Genomic DNA, 16,106 nt, shown 5'->3' with positions numbered 1-16,106 from the left:
TAACTGCATCTGAATGATCACCACTAGACACTAGCTGTGTTGGCCTAGTTGTACTGTTACCAGAGAAGCTACAAGAGCCAGATTGTGCATAAACAGAAATAACTGCATCTGTTAGCATTGGTTGTTAGAGCAACATGGACAAGTGACAGGAGAGGAGCAGAACATCATGAAGACAGGAGCAGAACAACATGGAGAAAAGCAGCATGGACAGGAGGAAAAACACAATGTCAGTGTAGTCACTGCTGTGATTACCTGTGGCACTCAGCCTGCGGCCTTGTGCCTATGACCCAGTCACACCAATGCTGATATTCAGCACAACACCTTGTAGCATTTCACAACTTTTCAGGTCTTTTAGGTTACCACTGTTCCAACTTTGAGGTTGGTATTAAATTCTTAATGAGGATATAATTTTTCAATACAATGATATTTCTCAGCTTGAACATTTGATATGTTGTCTTTGTGTCATTTTACTTAATAAACAGGTATATTTTTTTTCTTTTTGTACTGACAAGGGCGATTGTGCTGCACAGTGAATACCTCTACACAAAAGATACAGAATAAAATAGAAATAAATGAAATAGTGCCTTAACACAACGGTGTAAATACCATCCACAGCCTTGGATTGTGAAAGCCAAGTAATTAGCTTGCTGATAGATATGTTTCCTTGTATGAACTGCGTTAACCCACCATGTCATCATACTTCAGCTGCACTGTAAGATGAACATCACACTTGACCCTGCATTGTTTCAGAACCATCAGATATAAATGTAATTCACTCAACACAGGCCTGAATAGTGGCAGTCACTGCCACCAAAGAAGGCATTATGTAAACAGAAAAAAACATCCAGATGTTATCATGCCCTGGAGAAAGGGGAAAAGCAGCATGGACAGGAGGAAAAACACACTGTCAGTGTAGTCACTGGTGTGATTACCTGCAGCCTTGTGCCTATGACCAAGTCACACCAGTGCTGATATTCAGCACAACAGCATGACCTCAAGTGTGATATTGCTTAAGTAAAGATGACAGATATACTTGCATATGTAAACAATTAATACTTGAATTTGTGTATTGCTGAATGATGACTTCATAAAACTGCAATAAGAGAAGTGGTTTATTCAACCAAAGCGGTTAAAGATGCACATCAAAAATATAAATGACAAAATGTAAATGGTGTGCATTTACCTACACCTGTTCTAATTCAACTCTGACTCTGACTCTACAATAAACTCTGAGCAGCAGCAGAAGCTCATCTCCCCCTATTGGCAGCTTATTCAACCACCAGGGTTAAAGATGCACATCAAAAAATTAATCACCGAACGAACTGCAAATGGTGTGCATTTACCTGCTGTCCAGCTCCCGCAGAGCCCAGAGCTTGGAGCCTATCTTGCCAGAGCAAGATAGAAAACCTATTCTAACTCGACTCAACTCTTTTTCTTAACTCAAAATAAACTCAGAGCAGCAGCTCATCTCCCTCTTTTGGCAGCTTATTCAACCAACACTGTTAAAGATGCACATCAAAAAATTAATCACAGAACGAAATGCAAATATTGTGCATTTTAACTTGGCAAGATAGAATACCTGTTCTAATTCAACTCAACTCTTTTTCTTAACTGAAAATAAATTCAGAGCAGCAGCAGCTTATCTCCCTCTTTTGGCAGCATCAATTCGGTTTTGACATAGAACTTTACTGCTGTCCAGCTCCTGTCCTGTAGGGCCTGTGGAGACTCCTCAATACATCTCACGCAGTCTGCTTTTCCTGGAACCCTCCTGGACCTTATGAAGCTATTCAGCGTCTTCTCCACTGCCTGGACCTCCTCCTCCGACCACTTTCTTCTCCTTTGTGAAGAACCTGAATAAAATACAACAATAGCTTAATGTTCTTGAACACTGAACTCAAACTAATCAACATCGTTAAGAGCAGGTTCCTATTTCAACATTGGTGCAAATGCTTAAAAGTGCTTAAAAACAGTTGAGCAAAACTGGTTATACACAAAGAGGTTAACTGGTTTTACTGTTGAGGCTGATCAGAGTATAAAATACAGGCCATTGAACAGTTTCTACTTTGTACACAGAATCAGCTTTAACCACATTAAAACTTCAATCACCAAACACATTATTATTGACAGCTAGGATCAAGACTTTTAGATTAGACTTTGAAGAAGACCTCATGAGTGTTGAGATCAACAACCTCAGGTTTAACCAGGTAACCAGAGGGGTGTACTGCGAAGCCAGTTTAGTGGGATAGCGAGGTATGTTGAGTCTAAAGCCAGGCTTTCCTTTTATCACAAAGGTGGCCCTCTTTTGGCTAGATCACCATGGTAACTTATGCTTAGCTATATGTTCAGAGTTTAAAATTAAAATCGGCTATAAAGCGCGCTGTTTCACCATTTAACTCATTTACAGCGGGTGCAACCTTAACTTTGAAAGTCCAGTGGAGCTGGATCAGAACCGAGCATTTGTACAAAGGAAGAGATCGTGTTGATCCACTAGTGTTTACTTTCTCTCTGAGCGTCTCCGTCTGTAGATGTTCAGCTGAGGGAATACGCTGCTCGACTGTTGAGCCGACTCCCGTCAGGAGCTCATTACGCTATATATATATTTATACTACTGATGGTTCTGAAACAATGCAGGGTCAAGTGTCATTTTTATACTTTTATATAGGCCTAGCAGTCTGGGCCACTGAAATAAGTAGTGCGGTCGCAGCATTACAGATAATCAGATAGGTAATCAGTAAAGTTAATCATTTCACTTTGATGTGGCCATGAATAAATTAATTTCAATGTTTCGTCTGTTATATGGCAGTGTGGCCCAAACACAAATCTTGAATATGTCTATGCTATTTTCACAGTTAAAAGGTCTTTGCTGCCATTGTACAGAGACAATAGGCTGAGATTTGCTTGTACTGCACCTAAAAAATTCACTGTATATTCATACGCACACCCAGCCTTGCTTTCATTAAAACACACTCACATTCTATAATTGTGATCAGTAAAATATATGAAAACAATATAAAACACAATTTAAAAATGACAGTTGTGGCTCTAGTTTATTTTGTTTAAATGGATAAATCTTCGTATTTAAAAGTACGCAATGTTCAGCTGTCAGAAATTAAAATCAGCCTCCTCTCTTTACTTGTTATTCATTATCATATTTGCAGCAAAGTGTAGCTTTTGGCTGTGATCACGCTTTTATATCACTCATGCTCTCTCCATTAAAGCAACCTGCTCCTCTTGGCTGAAATCAGCGGCCGTGTCGAAGCAGAATCATATGACGCCAAACACCTCTTTTTATGTGAATGCACACAGAGCACAATGCTGAGAGTCGGACTTGACAAACCAAGTTGAGTTGGCTTTAGGTTTTGTTAAGCCAGAACATGAACACAAAGCCTGGCTATGTTGAGCCTCCTTCGCAGTACAGGCCTCAGACATGTCCATAACCCTCATGTTCTACTATTTACTGTAGATGTTACCTTGAGCTGGAGGTGTGCTGTGCTTTCCACTGGTGGATCTCTCTCTCTCACTGGATTTATCTGGAAACACAACAGCTCTCTTAGTAAAAGAAGTAGTGAACCTGATGAATATGAAACCTTAATAACATACAACATTACTAGGTCTACAGATCTGTCTTAATGACTCCTAATGACTGATTAGCTGACACAGAACACTGAAACATCCTGAGGCTGTGACAGGAGCTCTCCTCAGGTATGAAACCTGTCCTGTCCTGAGCTGTCACACTGAAGGACAAAATAGTTCAGGTACAGTGTCAGACCTGCCGAAAGGAACAAACACTGGCAATGATGTGAAGAAGCCACCGTGATGATGTCATGACCAAGACCTCTATCTATTTTTCTCCATCTATGCTAACCAGCTAGCCCTGACCCATTCCATATTTTTACACCATTTTGACAGTAGATGCCGTATGAGTGAGTGTAGCATCTTGTCTCCCATCCTAGAGAAGAACAGCTTCCCCCAGAGCACAATGTTACCTACAGTTCCCAACTAGAATCACAGAAACGCTTAGAGGCTGCAGCTCCAAGAAAGTCCTATTTTCTTCACAGATGTCTGACCTTATTTGACGGCAAAAAAAAGAGGTGAAACAAGTAAATCTGGATGTGATTTTCCACAGCTGCTGCTGCAGCCTTTCTTCAGACCGGTGAGTAATCACTAATTTACTGACCAACATTTCAAGTGTCAAAGTTGTGATGTTGTCAACTGGGTTCAAGTATTTTGTAAAGTTTAATTCTGTTGGCTGTTGCCCAGCTAATTACATCAGTAACATGAGACTTAGTTTATAACTGACTGTACATTTGTACAGTCAGCCACAACCGCATCCAGCCCGCCAAACCTTGAATTCGGCCTGCGACTGAGTTCAGCTAGTTTACGAATTATACTGTATTTCTCAGTCTGTGTGCGCTTGTAAGTCAATGTGCTGGGACACGCAAACACGCGGAAAGTATTTGTGTTGCCTGTGAGCCCCTGCATGCATGCTCAGAATTCATAAGCTGTAGCAGCACGCATTTGATGCACGTCTTTTTTCATGCATGTCCGCGGAGCACAGCTGTACGGTCTTTGCTGCCATTGTACAGAGACAATAGGCTATGAGATTTTCTTGTACTGCATCTAAAAAATTCACTGTATATTCATACGCACACCCAGCCTTGCTTTCAATAAAACACACTCGCATTCTATAATTGTGATCTGTAAAATACATGAAAACAATATAAAACACTATTTAAAAATGACAGTTGTTGCTCTAGTTTATTTTGTTTGTGTCCATAACCCTCATGTTCTACTATTTACTGTAGATGTTACCTTGAGCTGGAGGTGTGCTGTGCTTTCCACTGGTGGATCTCTCTCTCTCACTGGATTTATCTGGAAACACAACAGCTCTCTTAGTAAAAGAAGTAGTGAACCTGATGAATATGAAACCTTAATAACATAAAACATTACTAGGTCTACAGATGGCCTCGCCTGTGTCTCTCCTAATGTTTCCCACTGAGCTCTGCCCCATTTGAAAGAAGAAGAAGGAAGCTCATGTGTGGAAAGACATGGCCTCAAGATGTAGAATGTGTGTTGTGGAAGAGAAACACACGTCAGGACCGATGACTTGTATCCTCAGAACAGACCTGTCCTGTGATTGTCAGCCTCCTTTCATATTTAAGCTGAAAATCACAGGGCATGTCTGAGATAGAAGTCTGCAGCTCCAGCACGATATGTAAATGATGATATGATGGGCTATGTCAAGATTTTTCATCATTTTATATCATACAAAACACCAAATATGTGTATAAATAAAAATGATGTACTTATAGTAAAATAAAATATAAACAACTAAATAATAAGGCAAAAAGGTGAACTTTATTTCAGTCTAGGCCTGTTTGAATGTCTGCCCCAAGGATTCTGTTGCAAAAAATTCTGGCCTGCAGTAGACCCAGTGTTGATGGTGTCACCATATTGTGACTCTTTTTCATCACTGGGAGGAGATCAGGCAGGACTGAATGTTTAGGTTCCATCAGGAGCTCAGACAGTACATGAGGAGGCTCCAGGTGAGTAAAGATTCTGATGCTGGACCCTCTGCTCCAGAACCGGCTGGTTCAGGATCAGCTCTCACTCAGCTCCACTGCCTGTTTATTGGTTCTATAGTGCAAACAGTGATTTGTCATCATCTCTCTAGTTGTGAATACAGGAAATGAAACTTCAGCATTTCATAATTTTCAGACTGTTTCAACTGTTCATATTGTGCCTCTCAGCATATTCAACATTGCTACTGCATTTATTTAAACCTATATTTCCCCTCACTATTCATTACAGACATGACATGTTTGGATATACAAACTATGATCTTGCCACACCAGACAAACTGGACAAACTATTCCACAAAGAGCCATGTGTTGTAGTTTTTTTCTACAACCAATCAAGAGCACACAGTTTAACAAATCAGCTGATTGAATGGGTCAAGTCTGGTGTGCTGTTGCTTGGTTGGAACAAAACCTGCAGCCACAGCCCTTGCCCATGCCTGTTCTAATTCCATGTCTGTATGAGGACCAGAATCAAGTCCAGTCCTGGTGGTGGACCAGCACCTGCTCCTTCTTCTTCTGTGTCTGGACTCAATCATCAACAACCACATAAGTACAGTACAGTGGCACTCTGGAGAATTATGCCTGCAGAGATATTGTCAGTGTGTGATCTTAGCATAGCAATGTCTAACTATATGTAATTTGGGGCTATTGCAGTATTTGCCTTTTATTGTTAATTTCCTGAGGTTTCTTGTGTCCTGCACTGAGCTGAATCTTAAGTGAATAAAAGCTGCTTTTCTAATTCTGCCTTTGTGATTATGTTATTATCCCTTGTCATCCTCAAGCTGCAATAGCTATGTATCTTTCAGTGTTATCAACATTTTTAACAATGTCAACAGCAAATATACATATAAAGGATTCAAAGAACATGATTACAACTGTATAAATGATACCTTTAAGAAGCATTTCAAATAACTATTTCCAATCTTTTAAATTCCACCAGTTAATAAATCTTTACTGTTATTTAAGAAATGTAAAAAAAAAATGCAATAAAAAATGCAATCAAAATAAATATGAAAAAAGAATAAAATTACTACCCAATAGTTGTCAGCTTACTTGATGAAGGACTGGAGGATGGTGAAGGTGTGGAGGACGTTGAAAGTCTGGAGGATGATGAAGGTGTGGAGGATGAAGGTCTGGAGGATGATGAAGGTGTGGAGGGCGTAGAAAATGATGTAGAAGCAGCCATCTGGTCGTCGTCTTCATCCAAGTCTGACTGGTCACTGTCCTGAGCTATTTCCTCTGAGGACCACAGTAACCACATGGATAAAAGTATTGAATACACATTCATCAGTACATGACAGCAACATCCCACAAGAGGGCAAACGTAGGCTGCACAACTAAGAAGAATGTGAATATGATAAATTAAAGAGAGAAACAAATGAATACAGTTACCACAGAGGTTGTTTTACCTTGCGGATCAATGGAGATCTCATCCAGAGTTTGTCCCTTGAACTCTGCCATTTTCCCTCTTTCCAGGGCCATCAGCATTTTGCTGACCTTAGCCAGCTGTAATGTTCCTTCAGGCAGCCTGTAGTATTGGCGGTGAACTCTTATGTCATGACCTAAGAAATCCATGAGGTTGTCCATTTCATTGTCCTTGAGATTGAGAAGCTGGGACATTGTGGCCATGTGTTTCCTCAACTTAGTAGAGGACAGTGCCTCTGGGTTACTGGCCCCACAGGATTGAGCTATCTGTCGAATAACATCCGATCCTCGAAAGTGCGTTAGTGCCTGTGGCCTTGCAAACATGAATTGATTGCTGTCTGGAACTTCGCAGTCATTACGAGTCTTTGCAAGGAGCTCCATTGATGCCTGCATTTCTGGGGTGAGGAGCAGTGGAACTTTACGTCCTCGTTTCCCTCTTATCTCTATCCTTTGAAAATGTTCACACAGTTTCTTCTCCAGGTCAGTCAATGCCAGCTCCACATCAGGATGAGACCAGGTCTGTCGTGCTGTGAAAGAACTGACAGCCATCTTCGAAACCTCCCCCTCTCTTCTGCGGTTAAAAATAATTAACTCACAGAGTGTAAGTTTATAAGTTCTGACCAATTTTTTCTTGCTTTTTTCAAGTTCAAGTTTTTGTTGGAAATCCCTTCTCTGTTTATCAATGCACTGATGCATCTTTTTCACGTCCTCCGTGAAGGGCAGGAGCTGTGGCCTGTTCCATTTCGCCTCAGTGAGTGTCCTGAGGGCCTGCGATGAAATGCATTCATTCCATTTTGTGTTGCATATCTGTCTGAACACCTTTGCATTGTGAATGGCCTCCTCGTCACCTGACATCATGCCCTCACATTCGAGAATATTGGCCAACTTTTAAGGCTATGGCTAATTTCAACGCTAAGGATGGTGTTGTGTAAGTCCCAGTTTCCTCGCTAAATCCAGCTACCACCTTTACAGCTTCAATCACGCGAGGAAAATTGGCTGGTGCAAAAATCAGACATTTCTTTCAAATTCTGGCTCTGCTGTCCCTGTAGGAGCAAGCGCCCTGTCTCGCGCATCTTTTGTCGAATATATTCATGCTTTGTGATATCATGACCATGTTTGTTAAACAGATGTTCACCCAACTTCAATATGAGCCTTTCATTGCGGACAGCATGTGCTACATCATCTTCGTTCATAGAAAGAACCAGTTTCCACAGCTGCTCACTGACACTGTTTGGAACTGGCTGAGTGTATGCACAGAGGGTTTGGACCCTAGACTTTCCTCTTTTGTACCCCTCAGCTGTCCTCTTTAGGTGGCAGATCTTCATGTGTTTCCACAGTGATTTTCTTTTTAGATAACCCTCGCAGTTTATACAGTGCATATAATCAGAAGGCTTTACAGGATCGTTTGGTTGCTGACGAGGTATCACAATCCCTTTTCCCTTTTTGAGCACATCACTATTGTGGATACGGTTCCCCTTATTCCTTAAGAGAGATAACTGAATCCTTCGCTCTTTAGAGCCTTTTGGAAACGCAATTGCTCTAGCCACATCTGGCTTGTCTTTATGTTTAGACTCTAAATGACGAGCCATTTTACGGTAAGGTTTTGAACAAAATGTACAATAAGATGTTTTGTTGTACAATCTGCCACCATCAGGGTTTTTTTTCAATGTCATTACCATCACAGACTTGTCAGACGATGATCCGCTCTCTTTTGATGTCTGAGGACGCCTTTTCTTGCATGGTACAATGACTTCCTCAGCATGATCTGGAGATCTTTTCTGGGCTTTTCTCTTACTCGTCTTTTTTTGTCGTTTGACGTGAGCTGCATCATCGCTGTCCTGACATGTCATGACAGTGACAGAATCATCTGTTGACGGTCCACTCTCTTTTGCAGGCAGGAGATGCGTTTTCTTGAGTAGGACAGATACTTTCTGATCTGAATGTGTTTTTGCACTTTTCTCTTCCTTCCAAGTTTGACATCAAGTGAGCTATCACTGCTGGTTACTCCACATTCAGGGACATAGTCATCCTCACTAAATTCAAAACTTGATTCCTCTGACACCAACCCGAGAGCTTCTCTGTCCGGCTAAAAAACAAGAGGTTAAAAGTCAGATTTCTAAGTCCTGCTTGGTAAGTATCTGAAATCATTTTTTTCACAGCAGATCTCATTGTTTGAGAAAACAATGACATGCTCACTATCAACCTGAACAGGTAAGTACTCTAAATAATGCTACTTACAAGCAATAGTAACTAGAATTCCCACTACACATGAAACAGTTACTGGTTTCACGCTATATCACTAGCACTACATATTTGCCATTGCTATTTTACAGTTAAGATTATTCATGTGTATCTATATACATGTACTGTATATCTCACTTGCAATGGTCATGGCCAGTTACTGTGGTAGTTTGGTAGAAGTAGTACTTTGTCTGACATCAGGTTCTCCAATGGCATCAACCAGCAGCTGCCTCTCTGTGTGAAGACTAATGTCTTTCTGTTATGTGTCAGTGTAAACATGGCAACATCTTTGACTGTGCACCTTTTAACTATAGGCCAGTGGGTGTGAGCAGGTTTGTCACAAAGAGTAAACCCACCAAAAATATGTTATATATGTTACAGTGATCACAAGATCACGGAGTGAGCTGTAGCCACTGAGCATCTGTTAGCTCAGGGATCACAGAGGCTGCAGCACAGTCACTGACAGAAGCTTCTTACATGGCTACAGCTAACTCTGTAGTCACGTGATCACTCTGAAACAAAATTTTAACACTAACATATATAACATATTTTGGTGAGTTTACTCTTTGTCACAAACCTGCTCACACCCACTGGCCTATGGTGTAAAAAGGTGTGAGGCTACACTGTCAAACACGTTGCAATGTTTACACTGACACACAACAGAAAGACATACTTTTCACACAGAGAGAGGCAGCTGCTGGTTGTTGCTGTGCATGCAGCGGACACATGTTGTAGTGGTGTGACTAACATAGAATTGAAGTAAACAAATCTGTGTCATGGATCTGCCTCATTTACCTGATCCAGCTAATTAGTCAATATCGGAGCCAATATCCGATCTTAATATCGGATCTACGCATCCCTGTTTAAAGGGTGTAGCAGGACTTACTGCTGTATCCTGCTGACGATGTAGAACCAAGGTCCTCTTCCTCTCCTCCTTTTGCCTCTCTGCCTGTGGCCTCGTAGCGCTTTTCACACATGTCATGGTGTGATTTGAGCTTCTGTATATAAAGCATATGGCGACTTTTTGCCTGTGAAACACCAAACACACGTAAAAATGAAGTTCAAATGTTTTTCACAATTGTTCAGTGAAAGCTATACGGCTTTTCTATTTTGGCATTTAAATCTAATTTGAGGGGACCATGTAAAGAGCCATAGCAAAGAGAAGGATCAACACGTGCTGAACACCATGTGCTTATCTTTAGTTGTCTGACCACAGCACATAAAAATATTGTGTCTTAAATGGAACAGACAGTATGAGTCTGTTCAGACACTATGAGACTATCTGAGCAGATTCATAGGAGTCAAATCCATCAACTCTGAAACTGAACAGACTCCACAGGATAACACAAACACCAGGATCAGATTGGTGGCCTCCCATAAACTCAGTATTATCTGGTGATTTTACTGGTTTAAATGTTACTTGTAAGAAGATGGCATAACCTACCTCCTCCTCATGTTCAGGCTCACTGCTACCATCGACATCTAAAAATAAAAATCACAGAAAAGGTAAATGTTAAATCAGCTGAGGTTGAGCCTCTCACTGACCAGTTGGAGTTGTCCAGTCTTTGTCTACTAGATGTTGTTACTTGTTCTGAGGTTGCCATCATGGTCAATGTGTTGCATTGCTTCAGTTTAAAGGAGCAGTGAAACAGAAACTGAGTGATGAGCTGCTTTGAACGGGAGAGCAGAACATCATCATCTTAGCTGCTTCAAAACATGACCATAGAAAACATTGATATCGGTTGCCGCTTGTTTTCTCAGTACTTTCACCACCTTCTTCATATTTTTTAGACTATGTTTTCTGCTTTTTCTGATCTCACTGTGTCTCTACCTTATGCTAGGTATTATATTCTTTATAATTTTACTATGAAGAACTTTGTGAATTCTTTCTGTGTAAAGTACTGTAAAAAAATAAACATTACTTACTTACTTACTTACTTACTTCTCTGTTGTTCAACAGACCTTTAATTTGAAGCTACAATTTTTCAACCACTGAACAACTGTGTTCCTGCATAAACACTCCTCCTCTGTCCGACTCAAACAGCTGATTTGTGAATCATTACTGTGTGAACCCAGGAGTAAGCTTGCAGGGTTCAAGGCTAAGGTTTTTTTTTTTCACTTGCCCGGTCGGGCAAGTTGGTCAGAGATCTACTGGCCCAAAGTCAGTTTTTACTTGCCCTATAAAAATTGTTTAATTTAAGCGGCTATCAATTAACAAAGACTGCAGTTATTTTTATGTTATGTAATCTTTATTCACACTGTATTTATTAATTAAAACAACATATGTCATGTATTGTAGCTTAATTCCTACACAAATATGACAGTGTCAGGGCTTAAAGTGAAAAATTTGTCAATCATTCTCCGTCTATAATTTTGCCTACTAGAGCCATGCCCACCTCTATTTATTTTTCACCCCTCTCTCCAGTTCTGTTCTACTGAGACCGGGTTTAATATATTTTGCTTCCATCTCTCTGCCCTGCTCTACTCTACTTCAATGCTACTTAGCTCTCTCTCTACTCTACCAGTAGACTACCACATCCACCTGTTGCACAAAACATGCACAGCAGTGTTTCCCCTAGGATGGAGTTGTAGCAGCGGAGGTGAAGCACACGCATGAAAAATAATTTTCACATGCGTGAAACTTTTTTGTATGCTTGCAAAGCACAGCCTGCTGGGATGTTTCTGTGTATCTACTGGCACCAGAAGGGCTCTTTAGGACTAAATACATACAGTACATCCGTGCACAGTAATGAGCAGGTGAAATGTCTGTCTAGCTTACATACAAGGTGTCTCAAGATTTAGGAACATACAATTTTATTGAATATAATAAATAGTGCTGCACGATTTGATAAAAATGTGTGATTGCGATTACAATATAATAATAATGTAATAAATAAATGGTATCATGAGTCTTTTTGCTTGATTCAATGTTTCCCTACATTATATTAGGGGGCACTGACCTGACAGTTATTATTATGGACAGACAGTGTGTCAATGACCATTAACAGACTGAGCACAGTCAAACACTGCTCACACAGCAGCGCAGCACATCTGCAGATGAAAATTAGCCTGTATGGCTAAATTTGGCACATTTACATGACTTAAGTGATTATGTTAATGAATGTGCACTGTCCCTTCTTAAATAAAATAAACATAAACACAAACTGTACACACAGCGGCGAGCCTGTGTTGTGTTCAGGCGTTGTCACGTAAATGACAAATTCGCACGCCATAGCACAACACAGCAGCATGTCAAGTGGGCCGAAACAGAGCAAAATTGCTCAATTTTTCATTTGTTATGGAGTCCATGATTTCCCTGTGACACATAGAAATGTTTGCTTAACTGTGCTTGGATGTTGTTTTATGAGGCTCTGACAGCTTTCAGTTGTCTCTTTGTCTTTAACGTTACACGGCTCGTCTTTCTCTCGCATGCACTCTTCCTACTTCTCTGTGCTGTCTCAAGTGCTGATATAGATTGGTCGTGTTGCCGGGACATGGCGACTTTAACTTTTAAACTTTTACACAGCATGTCTTTCTGTTCATGCTCATGCTCATGCATGTTCATGCTGTTCTGCTCATGCTCTTCTTCAGCGTCTGTGTTGGTCACTGCTGCACGCCGGCTGCACCAGGATAGCTTGTGGGCGTGATGTCAACAAATTCCACACACTATAGGAGAGGCATTATTATGTAATCGCACAGCCTGACATCGCGATTGCGACTGCGATTAGATTAATCGTGCAGCACTAATAATAAAGTAAAAAGTCACTTGACATGCTGCTGTTTTGTGCTATGACCTATTTAAGTGTTGGAAGTTGTTATTTACGTGACAACGCCTGAACACAACACAAGCTCAGCATGAGTGCCATACTGAGCTGCTGTGCGAGCAGCGTGTCTGTCTGTGCGTAACAGCAGTCTGTTGATGGTTATTTACACACTGTCCATTTCAATAACTTTGTCAGCTGACAAACTGCACCGGGCTCGGGGTCAGGTTTGGTCAGGAAAATGCGGCCCGAGCCGCTCTAGCGTGCTCACCTGTGTGTGTGGCGGAACTCCGCCGTGCACCTCCATCAGAGCAGAAGAGCACGTTTTAAAATACATTTATTTTATCAATTAGTTATTAACTTTTACTATTTTTAGCAACTTGCCCGATCAGGCAAGTGAGTTGTTAGTTTACATGCCCGACCGCGGGTTTTACTTGCCCCAGGCAATCGGGCAGTCCTTATTGTTGAGCCCTGGCTTGTGTACAGTTATACAGTAGTTCAAGGGTTCACAAACTGTAGCTCCAGAGCAAAGGTCTGTTTGATGGTGAGACATAGGAGAAAATACTCAAATAAAAACATTAACTGATATTGTTTTTTTCCTCTTTTTTTGATTTAGCTGACATGTGTTAGTGGAGGATCCAGTACACAGCAGCTCCTCACTCAGCTTGCAAATTATTGGTGGTTACACAATAATTTATATGATTAAATATATAATTATGTCAAAATGCAAACTAACTGAATAATGATGATATACATTTACTAAAGAGTAACAATAACACTAACAGTAGCCTTTAACAGAGGGTTGTGTGCTCGGCTGTCCAAGTTACGTTTCCCATCATTACTGAATCAAGATTCAATATTCTCTTTATCGTCATTCAGAAGAAAACATCAAAGATGCAGAGTAGAACAAAAGTACAAGCATGGCTCGATAAAAAACACAGATAAATAATAAACAGGATGCAAAGAACGATTCAATATATATACAGGTTTCACAAATTACTTTCTGGATTGTGTTCTGGATTACTTTCATACCTGCACATTCAGAGCTGAGTCCTGTGGATCTCAAACTCGGGCCATCCTCCTGTCAGCACAGACACAGTCAACATGTCAGATTACATACAGCAGTCAAAGTAATAACAGCAGTATTCAATCATCTACAACAATAATAGTCATTACTTACTATTTTGTGATGTTTAATTTATTTTGAAATCACCAATATTATCAAACCACTAACTCAAGTATTGTTCAGTGTTTTCCACAAAATAGATCAGATTCTGGCATGATTCAGTGAAAAGAAGGCAATGTAACTTCACTCAGCAGAACACTTCAATTTCACATTACAACAGCCAATTTCTGGATTGAGAAATGAAAAATGAGCATAACAAGTTTCACCGAGTCTCTCTCTCATCCACGCAGTCTGTGTCACGTGAGACACGAAGCCGCGACCAGAGTTAAAAAGTACAAATGGTTAAATCCCGACCAACACCCGCCCGTTTATATCCGGTCTTAAGCCCTGGCTAATAGTGTAGCACGTGAAGCTAGCGGTCATGGTCAGCTAACATTAGCTAACAAAGGCTAACCCACACAGCTAACTTCCTAAACTGCATTTTGCGACGTCATTCTCTATTTTCATGCTGGACACAATTGTACAGTTGTTATAAATGTAACTCAAGAAGACATGGCGAGCCTATTTCATTAACTTAATACTCACCGTCTCCATCACGAATCCAGCTCTGTTTACCTCCTCCTCCTCCTCCTCCTCCTCCTCCTCTCTGCCTCCGGACGCACTCTGACGTCACTCGTCAGGCGCAGGTGCGCCAGTCGACAAAGGGGGCAGTGGGGGAGGGGCATAGTCCGGATGGGGACCTCAAAAATCAGGTTGTGTGTGTTAAGACAGTAATCACCCAGAGTAGGTGGAAGGACTACAGCTTCATAGTAATGGGGACCTCAAAAATCAGGTTGTGTGTGTTAAGACAGTAATCACCCAGAGTAGGTGGAAGGACTACAGCTTCATAGTAATGGGGACCTCAAAAATCAGGTTGTGTGTGTTAAGACAATAATCACCCAGAGTAGGTGGAAGGACTACAGCTTCATAGTAAAGACCAGTACTCAAGTTGTAAAAAAAAAAAAAAAACATCAGGGGGGATGGTGGATTTTATCACAGGGGCACATAATTTGTGCTGATGACAGCGCAGAGGGTCTGCCATAGCACCACTGCTCTTACATAGTTAGGGTCAAATGCACAGGAGAAGTCCAAAATCATTTCTTCTTCTTCTACTTAGGTCAACCGATGATACTAATAATAATCAAAGTCAATTTTGCTTTTAGAATAATGAATTATAGTGTATTTACAAAACTTAGTGGTACCACTTAGTGGTATATGATCAAAACTGGTATCTAAGGGTTAATTTTTAATTGTGATTAATTAAATCATAAATTAACCCTATGGGCCCTAGGTCTTTTTAGGGTATTTTTACTGCCTTTACTTTTAAGCTCATATCACAGTCATTATAAAGGCTACATACACATGCTATATCTTGTTTTTTTCGGGACAATCTGAGCTAACCAGATTTGCCATCATTTCATGTCCTTCTATGTGCCTGTATTTTATATTAATTTTTATATCAATGAAAAGAACAAATCTGTGTGACTAAATTCTTTCATTTTTACATGTATCTCACCATAGCAAGTTAGAAGTTGACATATTCTGCCATATATGAAGAGGGGAGACTCTCTGGAATATGGCAATATAAGAACCATGATGCTGGGACATTCTGTCACTTCACAGCTCTCCAAAACATGTGGTTTGTGCCAGGCAGATGTGATTGCCAGTATTTTTCACTATTGCAAGAAATTCCATTGACTCATTCACAAGTCAAAAATGTGTTTTATCTAAAAGAAAGATGCAATATTTACATCTAAGTGTCTCTCTCAGCTTTAACCGATATTGTCCAGCACCTCAAGCCTTTTACTGTCCTCTTTACACCATACCACATCATCATTTTAAGGACGTTTTCCATATCATTGGGCCCTCTGTTATGGATCTGATAAATTCATCTTCGTCCCAGCTGCCTTTAAACATGCTGGGGTCCAGCCCGTC

At 40.6% G+C, this 16,106-nt stretch overlaps 2 protein-coding genes and 1 long non-coding RNA gene across 11 annotated transcripts in view; all 3 read right to left on the bottom strand.

Annotated features, from left to right (window-relative positions):
• The window catches only part of rapgef6 (Rap guanine nucleotide exchange factor (GEF) 6), a 201,100-nt gene that overhangs the window by 60,802 nt on the left and 124,192 nt on the right, over positions 1-16,106 (bottom strand). The window lies entirely within an intron of this gene.
• LOC125898926 (putative protein TPRXL) lies at positions 1,428-7,141 on the bottom strand. 3 transcript variants are annotated; one of them, XM_049592994.1, is made up of 5 exons: positions 6,989-7,141; positions 6,633-6,818; positions 4,813-4,872; positions 3,471-3,530; positions 1,428-1,850 (listed from the first exon to the last, which is right to left on the bottom strand). In XM_049592994.1, exons 1-5 carry the CDS (start codon positions 7,065-7,067, stop codon positions 1,624-1,626), a joined length of 612 nt encoding a protein of 203 aa, XP_049448951.1. In that variant the 5' UTR covers positions 7,068-7,141; the 3' UTR covers positions 1,428-1,623. The 3 variants fall into 3 exon arrangements, with proteins under 3 accessions (XP_049448951.1, XP_049448953.1, XP_049448952.1); XM_049592996.1 differs by lacking the exon at positions 3,471-3,530; XM_049592995.1 differs by lacking the exon at positions 4,813-4,872.
• Positions 10,203-14,166, bottom strand: LOC125898927 (uncharacterized). The gene is made up of 3 exons (XR_007450668.1): positions 14,039-14,166; positions 10,690-10,727; positions 10,203-10,273 (listed from the first exon to the last, which is right to left on the bottom strand). It is a non-coding gene; the product is annotated as an uncharacterized LOC125898927 (long non-coding RNA).

This window comes from Epinephelus fuscoguttatus, linkage group LG12 (genome assembly GCF_011397635.1).
Source record: "Epinephelus fuscoguttatus linkage group LG12, E.fuscoguttatus.final_Chr_v1".
Taxonomy (NCBI): Eukaryota; Metazoa; Chordata; class Actinopteri; order Perciformes; family Serranidae; genus Epinephelus; species Epinephelus fuscoguttatus.
This window is presented reverse-complemented; position numbering and strand designations above follow the sequence as displayed.